The sequence below is a fragment of the Sarcophilus harrisii genome, chromosome 2 (genome assembly GCF_902635505.1).
Source record: "Sarcophilus harrisii chromosome 2, mSarHar1.11, whole genome shotgun sequence".
NCBI lineage: Eukaryota > Metazoa > Chordata > Mammalia > Dasyuromorphia > Dasyuridae > Sarcophilus > Sarcophilus harrisii.
The window spans coordinates 510,246,147-510,265,893 of NC_045427.1; the positions used below are offsets into that span (position 1 = coordinate 510,246,147).

At 35.9% G+C, this 19,747-nt stretch overlaps 1 protein-coding gene across 2 annotated transcripts in view; it reads left to right on the forward strand.

The window, feature by feature from the left end:
• AQP9 (aquaporin 9) overlaps positions 1-19,747 on the forward strand; it is a 57,433-nt gene that overhangs the window by 26,470 nt on the left and 11,216 nt on the right. For both annotated transcript variants that reach the window (XM_012543909.3, XM_003755723.4), the window contains exon 3: positions 13,795-13,921. In XM_012543909.3, the coding sequence (XP_012399363.1) occupies positions 13,795-13,921 (127 nt within the window). The remainder of the gene's footprint in view (positions 1-13,794; positions 13,922-19,747) is intronic.

Here is a 19,747-nt window from a genome sequence, read left to right on the forward strand (position 1 = left end):
CTCCCCTCCCCTCTTCTGAAGATGGTACACAGTTTGATATGGTTTACATATGGCTATCATGCAAAACATATTCCCATATTAATCACAATTGTAAAAGAAGAAACAGATCAAAAGAAAAAAAACAAAGAATAATAAAGTAAGTGAAAGCAATATGCTTTTGATAGTCAGAGAACCTCAGTTATTTATCTGGTTATGAAAAACATTTTCCTTCACGAGTCCTTTGTATTTGTTTTGTATTAATGTGTTTCTATAGTTGATCATCACACCATGTTGCTGATACTGTATAGATGTTTTCATGATTCTCCTCATATCATTTTGCTTCACTTTGTATAATTCTTTCCAGGGTTTTCTAAAATCTGCTTGTTCGTCATTTTTTATTGCATGAGAGTGCAATTAAATCCATATACCATCTACTGGCTAATTGTTAAAAGCAAAACATATCAGTAAGGGCTTGTGATCTAGAGTTAAAAGAACAGTCATTCACAGTTACACCCCAAAACCTTAAAGGCAATGACAGACATCACTCTGGGGGTGAGTGAGGTCTAGTAGTTTTTTTTTTTACATATTTAACACTTTCCATTACTGTATAACTAGAAGGGGTGTTAGGAGTCATCCAGTTTAACCATAATTTTATAGATGAGGACATGAAGAACCAGAAAGATTTTGACTTACTCAAGCTTACAAAAGTACTATGGGCAAAGTCAGCATACAAACTTAGCTGTTCTTATATAAAATCCAACACCCCTTTTACTACATCACTCTGCTTCTCACTTTATAGTCTTCAAAATACATTTCTGCATCTTTTCTCCCCATTCACAGATGAGAAAACTGAAGGCCAGCAAGTTTAAGCATCTCACCCTTTAGTCACCATATTCATGGGTTGCAGAGCCAAGATTCCAACCCAGGTCTTTTGATTTCTACCCAGAACCCTTTCCACCGCATCATGCTTATTCGTTCAACATTCTCAAATCTATTGTAAACCTTTGTTCCCAGAGCTCATTATTAGATGTCCTTAACCTCATCTATAAAATAGATACTATATGGTAGCAGACTAAGAGAGCTAGCCTTAGAAAAAGAAGGAATGTTGTATTTAAACCCTCCTTCTGATATATGGTTCCTGTCAAACCCTGGGTGCCCCAAGCAGCTCTCCACCTACAAGATGCAGAATAGCTATCAATTTGTGTTATTGAAGTTCTCTACACTAATGAAATTGCAGATTTGGAACCCTTCTCACTTCTCTCCCCCAAATTCTCACCTTTTAAACTTGATGAGTTATTAATCATTTCACATGAGTTTATATATTTTTAAAGCTATAGCATATTACAAAATAAATGATCACATTATTCCTGGCATAGAACCTGATCTTTATCTCATATTTTCATGTTTTCTCTATGAATTATTTATCATCTTAGTTCTGTCACAACTGGTAAATCCTCAACATCCAGATTGTTTTGAAATTTCTTCCTTCCTACTCATCGCCTCCCACATATTTTGTGACTCATTTTTTTCTCTTAGGATGGCATTGTAAATATTCCTTTGACTTTCCAAATTAAAATATGGGATTGTTGTGGAGGATACAGAGGAATTGCACACACACACACACACACACACACACACACACACACAGTTCTTTGTAGCTGCCTTTGAAGAGCTTACAATTACTACAGCTGGGAAGAAAAAACAACTACCCATGAGGAAAGGTAATTAAGAAGATTTAATACTTCAATCAAATACAATATCTCCCTTTACTAATGCAGCTAATGAACTCTTGAGGACTTGCTAGGTGATGTAAGAGTGTTGTTCAGGCCAAAAAAAGAATTCATTACCTTGTAGCCAGGTTGGTTTGAACTTTGCTCAGAGGGCAACAACAGAGCCTACTGTTTTGTACCTACTATTCAAATCCTTTCCAGTTTGATAGAATCTGCTAGAATATACATTCAAAAATCCAGGATCACCTTCATGCCTTAGTGGAACATTGGAATAGTATCTTCATGGAAAACTACTAACAGAGTATAATTACTTGACAACATGAATAATAACAAATAATAAGTGACTTAATACATCAAAAGAGAAGTTTTGTGAAATAAATGATATTTGAACTAATCAGTGAAGAACAGATAGGATTTGGAAAGATAGAAAGGAAGGAGGAAGCCAGTACAATCAAGAAGCTTTATTAAATATTTTGTATCTTAAATCTACTGTGCTAGGAATTAAGTTTAAAACAGTCCCTGCTCTCAAGGGGCTTAAATTCTAATCGCATATGCATTCTATTTGTGAATTATAAATGAAAATTCTAATTACATGTGCAAATGTCTGTAACTTCATATTCCAGAAAATAGGGAACTATTAAATTTTTTGAGTAAGGGAATGGCATGATGAAAATTGTATTTTAGGAAAATTAATCTGGAAGTAGTATGCAGATTTAGGGAAAAACATGAGATTAAAAAGGTTGATATAATTAGTTCCATTGTGAAGGACTGAGCACCTAGATTAGGATACAATGGTGAGATTATAAATGAAGGGAGAGATGCCAAAAAACAATTAGAAAGGGAAAAAATCACAACAGATAAAGAGATTAAGGGAGAAGAAAAAAAAAAACAGTGACTGATATGTCAAATTTTTCTACCCTCATATTCCATTCTTTCTTTCTTCCAAGATTTCTTAACAGTTTCATCACATGAAATGTATAGTGCACTGTGTGTGTGTGTGTGTGTGTGTGTGTGTAGGATGAAAGGATATTCTCTCATCAATAGATTGTCACTGCCTCCTCCCACCTGCCAATGACTGTAGTCATAGAAATTGAGGAGTAGGTAATGAAATAAAAAGATGTAGGCATAAGCATAAAGATATATATTTTCCCTATGACTCCTTCTGAAGAAAGAAGTTTTTTCCAATGGGTGTGGTCAACTCCACTGACTGTCAATTCCATTGACTGATGACTAACTCCTTACCATCCCTTAGAACACTGAACTCATTAGCTCTGCAAAGAATACAGATAAGGAACAGCTTGGTGGAGTGGGATCTTTCCTTCTGTCCCTTTGCTTATAATTGGAGCAAAGGGATGCACTTTGAAGCAGGGCTCTTCTCCCAGAAAGAGATATTGCATCCGGCAGAGAGCTGAGACATGCATTCTTAAGACATAAATGACAAAAAAGAGAAAACAAGTTCAAAGACCAAAGTTAAGAAATTGAGAAGAGTCAACTCCACAGATTCAAGGGAGAGCTAGCTCTGACAATTAGGAGTTGAGATTGAAGGGAAGCAGACCCTGAGATGAGAACTAAACTGAGGAACCCACTCGGAGGACTCTGTGTTTAGTCAGGAGCAACATGATGACTCCTTGAAGAGAGAAAAAACATCAAGGCTCCAGTGCTAGAGGCATTGCCTTGGTGATATTTGTTCCCTACCTGTGTGCCACATCACTATAATGTATATTTATGCTCATTCTCACATCTATTTGTGCACCAGGTTTAATGGAGGGAATATTCTGGACCTACTGTTCTTAGTCTGCCATATTAGTAAATGGCTCAGTCAACAACTTTGATCTAGTTGTGTCTACTGGCTAAATAGAGAACTGATCATTGGGGATTTTATATTTTAATTTTAGAAGTGCAGATCCACAGAGTATCTTGTCCTTTGGTGAAATGATCCAGAAGAGGTAGAAAAAGGATAAAAACGAAAACATTTAGTCCATTTCAATAGATTTTCTTTAGTACCCAGAAAAGTAAAAGGAAAAACTTTGTCAATGATATTTGACAATTAAAAAATACTTTAGGGGTCTTGACACCTGAGGGGAATCCTCCTCCACAGCAGTCTGGAGAAGCCATACTTGTCTCTCTTGAGCCTCTGCTGACTTATGCTGCTTGGCAAACCCTTCCCAGCTATTCCACCACTATTCCTTTGCTTTTTTTTTGCCCCGGGGGTAAAGAATTCCTAGTTAGAGGCCTATTGATTATTTGGAGAGCAGATGAGAGAACTGTCCTCCAAGTCTTTCCATCTGGGTAGCATTTGCAAGAGATTACTCTCCACTAGCATATCATTTCCAGGGTTCCCTCCACATTGTGAGGCGCTGGAACAAGACGATTTTTAGACAGATATCTCACTCCACTCTGTGTCAGCTGCTTGCTGCTTTCAACCACATAAAATGAGATATTCCCTGGTCTTTCCCAACCTTCTGCCTCCTTTTGTGTGTGTGTTAAACCTCCCTTTAGATGAAAAACTCTTTGGGGGAAGAACTGTCTTTTTATTGCCTTCCCAGGGTATCACAACACCCGGCGCGGCCATCAGAGAGGACTAATACCTCTGAGGTGAGGGCTGTTTTTCCTCCCAGCTCTGAAAAAGCGGCGCCACGTGCAGGGGCCACACTCCAGTACAACCTCATGGGCGCATGGGCTCAATCAGGGTGGGAGGTAACTTCACTTGTTGGGGACTTGGCGGGTGTCTACCCCGAGCACGCGGAGACTTCCCCAGGGGAATGGACAGGTGAAAGCACTTTTTTCCAGCAGCCACGAAGGCAGTGGAAGCAGATGGGCCAGAGCTCTTGGAGCTCGGTCAGGCATTGAAGGCACCACGGGCGACCACTGCATTCCAGGTCATGCGCTGTGGTCCCGGCGTTGGTCTTGCCTCGGGCCTTCCCTGACTGGGGGAGAGCGAAGGCTGACGCTTTGTATGACTGACTCACTTAAATCCCAAGTCAGTCGATTCTCGTCCAAATTGACATCACTATGTTAAAAGTCAAGTGACAGTGTGCCCAACCCATGGCTGATCCGAGTGAGCTGGGGATGCTCTGCCAAAATAGTCCCTCTGAACCTTTGGGGTGGATTCTCCAAATTTGCACATCTCTCATTTCTTTTGAGCTCCTTCAATTCTGCTTTGCTCATAGAGCCCAGCACCTTCTCTGATGAGCTTCAGCCATGCTGAACAGTCCGGTGCCAGCGGCTCCCATCACAACCGATTCCAACTCTTTCTGACACAGGTGCTATGGCGGGCTTAGAACTTGGTCAGCATCAGAGTTGCCAAGGTCGCTCACTGCATCCCAGGACATTGCCAGTTGGTCTTGATCTTTGTCTTGCTACTGGACTAGAGAATGAGACTGACAATTTAGTGCAATTCAGATTCACTTAAATCCAATTCACATGCAAGTCAAGAAATCACCCATAATTTCACTGATCTTCTTCCAAAAGGAAGGATAAACAATAAATGTTGATGGGATTGAATTAGATTTGATTAAATTAGGTTGGGTTGGATTAAATTGGGGGTACTTGAAATGCATGAAAGTACTGGTCCACAAATCTGCTTTTGTCCCACTCTTGAGTTAAGAATGATTTCTACATTTTAAAATACATTAAAATTTGATTTAAAAATGCAAAAACATTCTTAGCTCAAAGACTATACAGGCTGTAGTCTGTATTTGGGCCACTAGCTGCAGTTTGCTGACCTTGTACTAAAGAATTAGTTTAAGGGATTAATTTTTTTTTAATTTCAAAGAATTTTGTGGTACATTCCTTCAAAAAGTGAAGAAGCTGGTGCAGCTATATGGCACAGTGGATAAAGCACTGATTCTGGTTTCAAGAGGATCTGAATTCAAATCTAATCTCAACTACTCAACACTGATTAGCTGTGCAACACTGGGCAAGTCAATTAATCCCAATTGCCTTGAAAAATAAATAAAATTTATTTTTAATAAGTAAAGAAGCACTGATCCATAAAGCAATGTGTATTAAAAATAAAAAAGTGAAAAAGCAGCATCTCATTGATCAAATTAAACTGACATTATCAAGTAGCTACTGTGAGAGAGCTATGATACTAAGTATAGGACATATAAGCCATGCTCTCAAGTAGCTGATAAGCTTGCTGGGTAAACAAGTCATCAATATCTGGAAAGTATTTTGTGTCTACAAGGGAAACAGTCCGAGAAAGATACCACTGAGGTATTAGATGATTAATTGCAAAATAAGAATTTTAGTGCTTTTAGTTCAGAAGAAGATTAGATCCCTGTAGACTTGAATAGGGTAGTAAATCACCATAGAGTAGAGTAAAAAGCACTTGAGCTGGGTCTTGTCACATAGAAATAGTATTAGATTTGTTCTCTTTGATTCCAAAGGATCGAACTAGAAGTAGTAAGGAAATAGCCTTACATTCCATAGAAAGAAAAACAGAGTGTACTATCCGGCCTTCAATTATGCTAAATATTTTTTACTCTCTATGTGCCCAGAATTATACTAGCTGGGCATTGTAGGTAATACCATGGTGTCATTCCTAACTGAGGAGTTTACAACTAAATTAGTTCCTAGCTAAAATATAGTTGTTGAAGGCCTTTGACATTTAGATGGAAGAGAAAAAGAAAAACTGACATATACTGCAAAATTATTCTGCCTACCCACAGGGAAACTTTCTATACTCCCTTTATATGATTTGCTCTTAGTCAATTTAAGAGAACAACCAGTACTTGAGATACTATCCCAGGCTTGGAAAAGTCTTCTGAGACAGGCTGGCCCTACCTTTCTCCCCTTGACTTGTTTTGTTAATTCAATTGGTTATGAAGGACAAACATCTAAAGACAGGTAAAGTTCAAGATAAATAGGCAAGTTCTACCTACTGCTATGAATCAGAAATGGGAAAATAATGATATATTGCTTACTCATCAATCAGCCACCTGATCAATCTAGTTTGAAATAATCCATATCCCCAAAATGATATCTTGTTGAAAGAAAAAAAGATCAAATTATAGACTTCATTCAAATTTTATATATATTAGATTTAGGGGCATTTAATATCAGTATTTCCTGACATTATATTCAACCCACAAGAAATATATCTTTAACAGTTTACACCGAGCTCTTCCTATAACAGAGGATTTGTGTGTTTATTTTATATTTTTTTAATTTATTTAAAATTTAAATATATAATAGGAAAAGAAAAAAATTGCATGTACACATGGAACATAAGGATTCAAAATATAAAGCAATACATCTCCATTTCAAGAAAGCCCATAAATGAATACTGTGATTGTGTTCAGAGCTGTCCACCTTTTTTTTTTGCTTCCTTGTAGATTTTCTTTTGTTCTCTGCTATGCAATTTTTACTTTATTTTTTCTTTTCTTCTCCCCCCACTTCCCACCCAGGTTATAATTAAACCTCACACATATATATACACATATACAAAAGTATATAGAGATTTCTATAATCATATACATACATAAACAAATGTGTTTATATGTATTGATATATATATGTAAATATATAAAGACTATGGTATATTTGTTTGTCTTTCTGTTTGTCCAAAAGTGGAAAACAACTTTCTTCACAAGTCCAGTATGTTTTTCTAAATCCACTAACTCATCATTTCCTACACAACAGCAATATTCCAATCTTATACTGTCTAGTTATTTTAAATTGTCTGATTAATATGGCTGACATAGTTTGCTTATTTTTCCTCTTTTGATTAAATCTGTGTTAGCTTTAACTTTGTCTGAGATCATTATTACTATCTGGGTTTTTTTTTTTTATCTAATAAATTCTACTCCTGATCTTTATGTTTATGTATGTCTCATTTTCTATCCCTCCTGCCTCTTCTGTTTTACTTCTACTTTCTACCTTGCCCTTCTATTATTTAGCCTACCCTCACAAGAATCCCTCCCTTATCCTTTCCCCTCTCCTCTTACTTTCTAGTTTCTTTCTGAAAGTAGATTTTTATAATCTTCCAAATAAATACATTGTTCCCTTTTAATCCCAATCCCATTAATCTACACTCTCTTCTATATAAAACAGAGGTTTTTAATGTTTTTTGTGTTTCATGGATATGTTTGGCAATCTGGTGAGGCTCACAGTCACTTCAGAATAATGTTTTAATATGCAAAAAGTAATGTTTAAATACAATTATTAGATTATTTTTTAAAAATTCACAAACCCCAGGTTAAGAACTCCTTTTATAAAGGTCCAAAGTGTTTACAAATTTTAAAGTAAATGTACCTACCCATCAGTTACCATAAGAACAATTTACATCCAGATATATTTGCTTCCTTTATACTTGCCTTCAGGATGACCTGCATATAATCATAGTAAAACCCCACCTTTAGCCTTGACCACAGGGTCACTGAAGACAAAAATATGATAGCAAAAGAAATTAACCTGATGGCTGAACATTTGCCCACCATTCCCTAAATTTCTGGATCTGAGAAGCATAATGGAGGCATCCTAGTACAATTCAGACTTCCTCCTTGGAAATTCTTCCCACAAGTCTATTCAACCTCGAGATCAGGTTATGGTGGGTATCGATAATGGTGGGTAAAGCACCAACAAAAAATACCCCATATGAGGTCACAAAGAATCAAATGCAACTGAAAAATGGCTGAACAAAGGCAAAATATGTACACTGTATGAAATAATTACTGTTGAGAAATTTTATTTTTTTTTAGGCCCATTTGTCTTTTGGTCAAACCTTAACAGGGATAAAAAAAAAAAAGTATAAAGTACAAGAAAGTTGAGAGAAGTGAGAGACCAATCAGGGCCAGAACATTCAGTGAAAGCTTCATGGAGGAAGAAACCCTTAATCTGGGTTTTTGTTGAACTTGAAGAGGTAAAAAGGCAGGGAAAAGGCATTCTGTGAAAAGGCAGAGGTAAGTGGATGGGGCACAGCATAAACCTCAAGGGAACTTATACTTCATGTCCTTTGGAACATTTCCAAAAAGGTAGAAAACCATAATCTAGAGCTAAAAGGGGAAACTGAGGACTAGAGAGATTCAGAATTACATAGGAAGTCAGTCAGTCATAGCAGAGCTGAAATTTGAACTCATGTCCTTTTGACTTCAAAATCCAACACTTTTTTTTTTTTTACTTCACCAAACCACCTCCTAAAGAAAGATCAGTAGTGTGGAGTTCTAGTCAACAAACCAACACAATGGTGGTTATAAATAGTTTAAACTTTGTAAAAACAAAAAACCCTTTCATGAATTATCTCATTTGGAACTTTGTAATCACCCTGTAAGCTGATTACTACTATTTTATAGGTGAGCAAAGTAAGGCTCAGGCTACATACCTAGGTACTATTGGAAGTGAGGTCCAAATCCATATCTCTTCTGACTCCAAGTTCTGTCCTCTTTTCTGTAGAGGAGACATGATTCCTCTAAGAGCCAATCCTATCCTCCTCTAGTTGAGGAACAAGATGGGGGGAGTAGAGTTCTGAACAGTCAAAGAAAGGGAACCACATGCTGAACCACCAGTTTCAACACCATCCACAAACATATTCAAGGTCTACCTCCCTAATAGAATGGATATCCATATGGGTAAAAAGGAAGAAAATCAGATAGGAAAAGAAATAAGCAAATTTTAACTTTAGGGGAACACAATTATTTTCAGGGCTGCAATTAAAAATTTACACCTTAGTAGGGCTTTGGAAAAATCTCAATATTCTGCAATATTCTACCCTACACAGTGGTGAGGTCTGATTAGGACAGAATTTAACTCTCTTCTTATTTCTTCTCAGCTGCTACCCATGTGGCTTGCCCTTCCCTGTGAAGGATAAAAGACATTTTAGCATCTAGAATTTCTGAGGGCAGCATTAATCACAATGAAATTTGACTGAGCAAAGACCTTGTTTGACTAATAAAATGATTTAAAGCTCTCTAGTGCTCATGCATTAGAAACGATAAAAGCCAGAAAATGCTCCCCCATGGGAGGTCTATACTAATGATATCATAGATCTTTTGTATATTATTATTTCATGACCCATTACTGGTTTGTCCAGATCAGGGTTATCTTTAAGGGAATATATAGTCTCTTACTGGAAGCAATAGTATTTGGAGTCAAAGGACATGGGTTCAAATCCCAACTGATATTTACTATCTATATGATGTTAGATAAGTCATTTAACTATATTGAGTCTTAGTTGCTTCATCGGTAAAATAAGACATAGGTCCTCTCTGAGAACCTTTCATATTCTGCAATTCTTATTATAATGCAGCCCTACTTCTTTATCCCATTCCTCTGACCAATCATCTCTTTGTATCTCTTTTTTCAAGGAAACAATGACAAATTGCTAGTGAGTTTAGAACTTATGTACTGAGGACTGAGCTAGATTTGACCAAAAGCATAGTTTTAGTTTTGAGTTATTGCAATAGCTAAGGATTCTAAAAAAATAAAAGCCAATCCTCCAGAAATTGATCCAGGAGTCCACCTGAAAAGTGCAATTTTGTTTTCAGTTCTTTAGAGAGAAGGCAGTTAAATTTATGTCTAAATTTTAAGCTAGCCATGTGATTATGAAGACTAAACTGTATGCCTCTCCAAAGACAATACCCCAAACCAATATATAGATATAGATATAAATAACTATATCTATTTATTTGTACATACCCACATCTATCTATCTATCTATCTATCTGTCTAAACTTCTCCTAATGTTTAAAGATCCTCAGAGAGAAAAACAGGAAGGTACAGAGCACAAGATTTGTTTGAAATCTAAGGACTTGAATTTGATGCCTAGATCTGTGGTGTGACCTTTGGCAAGTCAGTTAACCCCTTTGATTATCAAATTTGGTTATCAAATGAAGGAGATGGACTAAATGGTTCCTAAGTTTCCTCCCTGTTCCAAATATAATAAATCTAAGGTATTTAAAGAAAGCTATACCTTACTGACTTATTTAGCAATCACCACTGTCAGAAAATTCTTTTAATTTTATCTCTCACACTACAAATTAAACTTATTTATTTGTGTTGGACTTTGAAAGAAATGGAGGATGATTTATGGCCATGAGCTCTTTACAGATACTTTTCTTAGTTTTGTTGATGTCTTTGGTTTTTATCTTGCATTCATTTTTGGATATTCTCCACTCTGACTCTCTTCTTCTTAAAAATGAGTTTTCTTTGGTAACAAATGAAAAATAAAACAGTGAATAAAACTAAGTAACCCAGACTGATAGTACATGTAACATAGTGCCCCATTTCTTTACTAAAAGGAGTAACACAGTCTTCTCTGGAACAGACTGGCTAGAACAATTACTCAATATTGACTTCATTTTGGGATTCATTTTATTCAGATTGTTGCAGTCATACTGTGGCAATGAGAAAAACTACATAATATCTCAATTCAGATCTTAGATTCTGTAAGTCTAAGCTGTTCTCTTTAATCTTGTTTTTCTGTGATTAAATATTCTCAATTTCCTTCTTCTTTAATGGATGTTTTGGAAGTTTCTATTTTTTCAATCTTTCTAAGTCATTTTCGATCTTGATTCTGTGCTCCAAAATATTCATCATCAATTTGATGTTATCGCACACTGATTATTATGTTAAACATTCAATGAATAGATAGGTATCTATTGAGTTGTTGTGTGCAGAGCTTTATTGGGGGGACACAAAATACATACAAAGGAAAAACTACAAAACAAAAGGATATAATTTGATGCAAAGTAAGTTGGTTGGTTGGTTGGTTGACTATTATCCTTCATACTCAAAGAGGACCAAAATGACATCACTATGTGAAAATTAATTTATAGTGTGTCCAACTGTGACTGATCAGACCAATACAAGCTCAGAATGTGTTGCCACAGTTAAGACACAAATAATCCCTATGAACATTTGGAGTTATTATATATAGTGACGATTGGAAATATAGAAAGTCAAAATTTCTTTACATTTGCCTTGCTGCAACTTTCTTTCGTGTCAGAGATGTGATAAGGTCATGCTAAGGAACAGGAAAGGAGAATCATTACTGAATTTCTCAAGTTCTAACAATAGTCTCTGTTTCTGGCTTTAACCCAGGTTCAATCTTTCTAACATATATACTAGCTATGTATCCCTGGACAAGTTTGTTACCATCTCAGTGTCTGCGGGCAACTCTCTTAACACCACAGGGTACAGATCTCCAGGGTTATAGAAAATGGTTCTGGGAGTTCTACACTGGTAAAAACCAAAGATTTAAGTTAAAATAAAAAGGAAAAAAAATGAGCGATGTTGTAGGGAGAATGGCTCTACACCCTATAATCCTTTAAATTAGGAAATGTCACTAACTCAGAATGAAAGATACTTCTAGGAGAAGTCACTCTGTAAAAAGTAAATCACACTTTATCAAAATAAATACTTTGGCTCTTTGTCAATTAGGAGGAAGTCTTGGGACAGACAGAACTCCACCTCTTTTTAAATCCCTAAACTAGGTTGTCTTCATACTCCTTCATTTTCCTGATCTGCCAGGACAGATTGACTCACATTCTCTTACATTATACTCCAGCTTTTAATTAGTTCTCTCAAGCCAAGGTGTCCATGTGGACTCTCCCCATTCTTCCTTATTCAGTTGCTTCTCTTCTATCATCCACATTTGTCTGCTGACATCATGTTCATTTCTTCCTGATAACATTTGCTGGACAATAACTTGTCATTCTCTACCAGTTAAAGATGCACATGGATAATTTTCTGTGCCTTTCTTTATACAACTGTATTGGTATCTCTATGTAATAGTTGTTTTCCTGAAAGACTGACTTCTGGATTACTTCCAATTTACCTTATATGTTTAGTGTTTGCCTGTTGTCTCCCCTATAGACTGTATTCTCCTTGAAGGAAAGGACAGGAAATTTCTGTCTTTTTTTGGATTCCCAAAACTCAGCAGTGTATGAATTCAGAACCAGTCTGAACTGATTTATTTTGTAAGTATGGACAAGTAGGGGTCACAGTGAATAGACTGCCATATCTACAGCTAGGAAGACTCATCTTCTTGAATTCAAATCTGGTCTAGATGCTTTCTAGTTGTGTGATCCCAGACAAGTCACTTAACCCTGCTTGCCTCAGTTTTCTCCTCTATAAAATGAGCTGGAGAAAGAAATGGCAAACCACTCCACTATTTTTGCCAAGAAAACCCCAAAAGGGGTCATAAAGAGTTGGATGTGACTGAAACCAATGAACAACAATTTGAGTACCAGAAGGGCAGTCCTTTAAAAAAGTTAGTCACCGGTTTTCTTTTTGCATTACCTTCATTTTCTTTTTTAAAAATTTTATTTTATTCTGAATTTCAGAAATAAAACAAGTATTTCCAGAATAGAATAGGAAAAAAGATGGTTGTACCTGAAACTGCAAATCTATTATGTATAATTTGCTATTCTTTTTAAAGTATATAATAAAGTTATCATGCACCTTTCTTTGTCCCCCTTTTTTCTTCCCTTTCCACTCATCCCCCCAAGGTGGCTAACATTAGACACAAGTGTATATCTAAACAAATGTATATATGTAAAAACCATTCTATATATCTATTTGTCAGTTCTTTCTCTTTGTTTTCCACTATATTCTCCTCTATTCTTTTACCTAGTCATTTCTTTTAATAAAGAATTAAAAAGTCATAAAAAAGCATTTAGTAAAACTAAGCAACATATCAACCATGTCCCACGGTATATGCAATATCCCATATCTAGAGTCTCCCATTTCTGCAAAGAAAGGAGAGAGGTGCATTATCTTCTCCTTTTTTGTAGCCAAGTTGGTTATTGTAACTATACTTTGTTCAGTTTTTATTGTCTTACACTGTTACAGTTATCATATATACTATTTTCCTGGTTCTGCCTACCTTAATTTGTATCAATTCATACAAGTCTTCCTAACTTTTTTCCTATACTTCATTTCTTATAGCATAATAGTAGTCCATTACATTCACTTATCAAAACTTCTTTACCTATTCCCCAATCAATTGGTACCTCACTTTGTTTCAGGCATATTATTACTACAAAAATGCTATTACAAATATATTTTAATGTATACTTCCCTTGCCTTTTACTCTGACATAATCAATCTAGTTTATCTGCTTTTTTTTTCTTTTCCTCTCCAGGTTCTTGGATGTGGTTCTGTAGCCCAAGCTGTCCTTAGTCGAGGGGTCGCAGGTGGAATTGTAACCATAAATGTTGGCTTTGCAGTGGCTGTTGCAATGGCTGTTTATGTATCAGGAGGAGTCTCTGGTAAGTAGCACTTTCCTTCATCTCCGTTCTCTATTGTGTTCTAGTCCCCATGAACTACCATTGAGAACAAAGATGTTTTAGCATAACATTTTTAAAGTCCATGTGCCAGGGACTGTGCTAAGTGCTTCATAAATACCTCCTTTGATCATCATTCACAATAATCCTGAAATGCAGGCATTTCAGTCAAGTCCAGCTCTTTGTGAACCTCTTTAGGGTTCTCTTAACATTTTCTTCTCCAATTTATTTAACAAATCAGGGGCTGAAGCAAATGGGGTTAAGTGATTTGCCCAGAATCACACAGCTAGTAAGTACCTGAGGCCAGATTTGAACTCAGGAAGATGAGTCTTTCTGCCTCCAGGTCTGGTATTCTATCCACTGCACTATCCAGCTGCTATTACTGTTCCCATTTTATAGAACAGGAAATGGAGATACATGGATTAAATGACTTGCCTAGAGTTACACAGTTAGTATCTAAGACTTTATTTGAAGTCAGCTCTTTCGGTACTGTATTTATTGTACTGCTTAGCTGACAAAAAATTTAAAAGTCATAAATTTAGCTTAGTGAATCCAGTTTACTATATACAAATGTCAGGGCCTTCATATACTTTTGAAGCTTTCTTCATACTGGTTCAAGTCTTTTTCCCTGGAAGGGAAAATATATCTAGAATAAGATGATAATGGTTCAATTAAGAACTATCCGGGGAGGTCCAAAACAACCAGATGATGTTCAGATATAAGGAATAATTATGAATTTTACCTTAATATTCTGCTTAACTTAATAGAAAGGGGAAGATGCAAGAGAGCCAGAGATCTGTTGGATATCTTGATCTCTTCTTTTTCTAATCATCTACCTTCTCTGTTCCCTCCTCTGGGACAGTGAGTATTTTTTCACAAAGCCCATCACTAATCAGAAATTTGGACTTTTTTAACTTCATCTGGATAATTCTTTTATTGATTTTTTATTGACTTATTAAATCTATTAGTAACTATTCCAAACCTCTTTAACTCAAATCCCCAAATCTACCTTCCACCTTCCCTGTGCTTTCTCATGAAATGACCTAATCTCCTACTTTACAAAAAAGATTCTATCTATCCAAATGAACTGCAGCCTCTAATCTGTACACATAAAACTTGCCTTTTCCTTCCCTTGTGTTTCCCAAGGATCACGTTGACTTCCTCCTTATCAAGACCAATGCTCCAAGTGTGCTCTTAATCCTTATTCACTCTCATTCCCTCTGGTGCTTTGTTCTGTTAAATATTTCCACTCCCTTTTTTTCCCCTCAAACTCTTTATTGGTTTCTTCTTTATTTGCTTCTTCCTTTCAACTTGTAATCATATTCAGACTTCATCAAAAAAAATTTCTGTAAATTTTCTTTGATCTTCCTATTCTTTAAAACTCTCTTCCTATTTTTCTTTCTTTCCCCCCCTAGTTTTTCTATCCTTTCTTCACTACCAAACTCCACTGATTGCCATCATTTCCCCCACAATTCAGTCACTTCTCAACCTCTTGAAATCTGGTTTTCTCCCTTCCCAGTCTACCAAATCCAATGTTTCCAAAGTCACCAACTTTCATCTCTTTACCCTCAAATTCTTTTTTATGTCCTCATTTAATTCATTATTTCTTAGTAGGTTTTGACACTATTGAACACTTGTTTACTTGACATTCTCTCCTCTCTTGAAATCCATGAAATCACCTGGTTCGGTTCATCTCTTTATCTCTTTGGACCCTCCTTTTCTGTTCTTTCTCCTCCTCTTACTCCTATGTGGGCATTCTCTAACACTCTAGTTCTCTTCTTTTTTCACTACATTCTTCCACTTGGCAACCTTATCCATTCCAATATAATTTCAATTATCTATCGCCTCTGTACAAACTGCTACAAAATTTATGCCTCAACTACTTGCTTGAGATTCAACTAACATCTAATGCAAAACTATATGGTGACATACTGCTAACTTAATGTATCCAAAACGGAACTGATTATTATCACCATCATCCAAAACATGTCCTTTCCTTTAAATGTTCCTATGTCTATTGATAGTGACAGAACTTTTCCAGTTAACCAGGCTCAAAATTGAAAGACAATGGTATTTTAGCTACCAACTTTGACTTAATTGAATGAAACTTCTCAGTCTAATGGCAGTTAGGTAGCACCTGATAGAATATGGGGTCTAAAGTCAAAAAGATCCAACTTCAAATCTAGCCTCAGACACTTAACTTGTGACACTGGGCAAGTCACTTTATGTCTTATGCTTCAGTTTCCTCAACTGTAAAGTGGGAAGAATAACAGCATCTATCTCAGAGTTGTGCTAATCAAGTGAGATAGTAATTGTAAAGCACTTAGCCTTTTGCCTGGCACATAGTAGATACTTAATAAGTTCTGTTTTCCTTTCCTTCTAGATCTTTATCTACATAGATACTGTCTCCTATTCCTTCAAACTATGAAGACTTTAACCATTTAAGGAACCCACTCAGCTCACAAAGGGTCAGGATCAGGGGGAAGCAATAAATATGGGGATGATTATCCTATTCTATTATTCTTCCTGCTTAATGAACAAAATGTAAATACTTTCATCTGTCATTTAGAGCCTTTTCCTAACTGTAACAGATAGTACTCCCTTTTGTGCTATATTGGATATCCTGTCCATTGTCTGCCACGAATGAATAATTATTATATCTCCCAACAGGATAGTATATTTCTTAAGGACTATGATTATATATTGTTTCATCTTTGTTCCCTCACGATCAAGTATAGTACATTGCACATAATAGGTGTTTAATAATTGTTAAATTGAATTTCAGCCTGTCAGAGTGGATTTGAACTTAATCTAGTCTTTCAGAGGCTTCCCAGGACATCTAGAGCCTAGTACATAGTTAGCATTTAATAAAAACGTTTTGACTGATTTAGATTCTTGATGTACTTCCAGATTGCCAATCTGAACTAAAATGGCATTTATACCCAATCAGCCTATACTCCCAAGTCCTGAAAACATGGAGCTGTTTCAGCACCTACTAGAGGTCCCTGATATTCTAAACTTCTTCTCACTCTTCATCTTTTTAAAGGAAGAAGGCCCTATTTTCTCTCACTGTTAGAGTTCAAAAAAAGGATGGTATACCTTGAAAGAAAGCTATGCAGGAAAGTTCATCTAACTTAGATTCTCTTTCTGAGCTGTATTATTTCCTATGGCTATGGGCTGGTGTTGAATAAACTCTCCCCAATGTAACAGCGGTTTAAGATAAGATTCACTTGTCACAAAGGATCACCATTAATGAAGCAGTCTTTCCTAGCAATGATTTTTGCTGTATGGATGCCGAAGAGGAATGATTATAACTCCCTGAGGGCCTCTTGGATCTGGGCAAGCTAGTAAAGAAATTCACTAGGCATGCAACTAAATCTCTCGGATTCTTGGCATTCTTTAATCCTGTTACTCTAGGAGTCCACAGTAAATTTTCTGGGTTTGAGTTACACTGATTCAAAGAATATCTTCTATAGAGTGTGACCAGTATTTTAACTCACATGTTACCTTGCTTCAAATATGATTCAAAGGCCTTAGGCACAGCAAGATGGTAATGATTTAATGGATAATTAACAGTGCCCATCAAGATTCTAGGCAAAATTGCAAAATAAGAGGAACTGGTTCCTTCTTATCTTACTTTCTCCATCTTCCATGGCCTGATTTTTTCTTTCCCTACTAGCCATTTGGTATTCCCCTTCTGATTTTTTTATTTTTTAATCTTCCTGGAAGGAGCTCCTACTCCAAAATTACCTACCTCTAATCACTGATCTCAGGCAAAGTCAAATTTTTTAAAAAGATTCAATCAAAAGAGAATTATTTATTATATGTCAGCCATATTAATATAATTTGGATCTATGCGTACATAAAATTGTGTATGTGTGTATTTTGTATATAGCTGTGTGTATGTGTATATATATGTATACATATGTGTGTGTGTGTATATATATATATATATGTATGTATACATAAATATATCTGTGCTTAACTATAGCTGCATGGGGGAGGTGAAAAGGAAGAAAAGTGAAAAAAACAACAAAATTTAAAAATATACAGCAGAGAACAAAAGAAAATCTAAGAAAGTAAAGATGAACAATTCTGAATGCAATATCTTCTATTATCATATATATATTCTTCAGATAGAAATTTATTGTTATACATTTTGAATCCTCCCTGATGTTCTGCTGGGAACATGAAAAAAAAATTGTTTTTTGTTTCATCTTTTTCTTTTTCTATTTAAAATTATTTTGCATTTATATTTTAAACAAACACATAAAAATTCCCTCTTCTTCCCCATGAGACCTTTTTCATGTCTGTTTCCCACCTCTATCCCATCTTTAGCAAAATTATTTTCTATAATTCTCATATATTTAGGAAATATGATTAAAGAAATTTGGCAAAAAGTGACCAAAAGGATTAACTCTGGCACAGGATATTTGCAATTTAAAAGATACAATTTTAAAAACATATATGAATGCCAGTTGGTGGCTATTTTGGAGAGCTTTTTGAATTGTGGACAATTCTTGGTACCCTTCTGGCCACTTGCCTCTTATTAACAATAGTAATGAGGGACAACCAAGGCAACTGAGTGGTGACACAGATTAAGTGTTGGACTTGAAGTCAGAATGATCTGAGATTGAATCCTGCCTTAGTCACCTACTAGCTATATGCCCATGAATGAACAAATTCCTTAATTTCTATCAGCTTCAGGTTCCTTATGAATAAAATGAAGATAGTAGCAGCACCTACTTCACAGGGTGATTGTGAGAGTCAAATGAAATAACATATGAAAATTGTTTTGCAAATATTAAAGTCAAATATGAATGTTAGCTACTGTTCTCTAGAGTTTCTGTTGAGCAGGGCAAAAGAAAGCAATAAGAATGAAAAATCTTATCTTGAGAGTTTCCATTTCTTTTTCTGAACCCCTCTTCCATCTCCTGGCACTACTATTACTTCATGTAAGACACTTTCCTCACTATAAATGGAATTCAATTATATTTACAAGATTTTAGAACCTGTGATTAAGAATAATATAGATTTAATTACTACTTTGGATAGATATGAAATCTTAGAACTTGAACTATTGTGGTATTGCCAAGGAGGCAGAACATAGCACTATTCAGGAATTCACTTGTTATTTCTTCTGGTAGTCCAAATGTAAATGACCAACTCTCCAAGGCAATTCTGCTCCCCAGTGCCCAATCTAGTTCAGAAATAAAGGAGAAATCATTGTCCTGAGGTGGCAACTTTCCCTGTTCTCTAGTCTTGGCTTAGGAGGAAAGGATGACCATCACCACAATGCCCAAGTCCTTTGACCCTTGGTTCTCTTGGCTCTTTTCCCAGACCTTCTGGGAAAGGAAAGATGGCAGCAATTCAAATGGAGATAAGCAACATTTTTTTGGCCTCTCTATAATCCTTCTTTTCTTGATTGCTAAACATGTCCAGAAATAGAAAAACAAAATAAAACAAAACATGAAATATAGCATGAAGTTGAGGTTGGAGGTAATAATCCTACGAAGAGAAAGACAAGGAGATTTTCATTACCTGTTTTTCTGTTCTAGGATCTTCTAAGTACTTGGATACACAAAATAATAATGTAATTCCAGTCAATGTGTAAATAGGACACACATATGATTTCCAAATCCTTGGCAGGGAAAAACAAAGGTAACTTGGATTAGTATTTTTGTAGAAGAGCAGGATGTATGTAATGTTTTCTGGGGTGGTATCTTTTATCCAAAGTAACTGGAAACACCCCTTTAACTGTTAACTACTGTGCAGCCAATTTACCAATTAGAAGCATTTCCAAGGACCAGA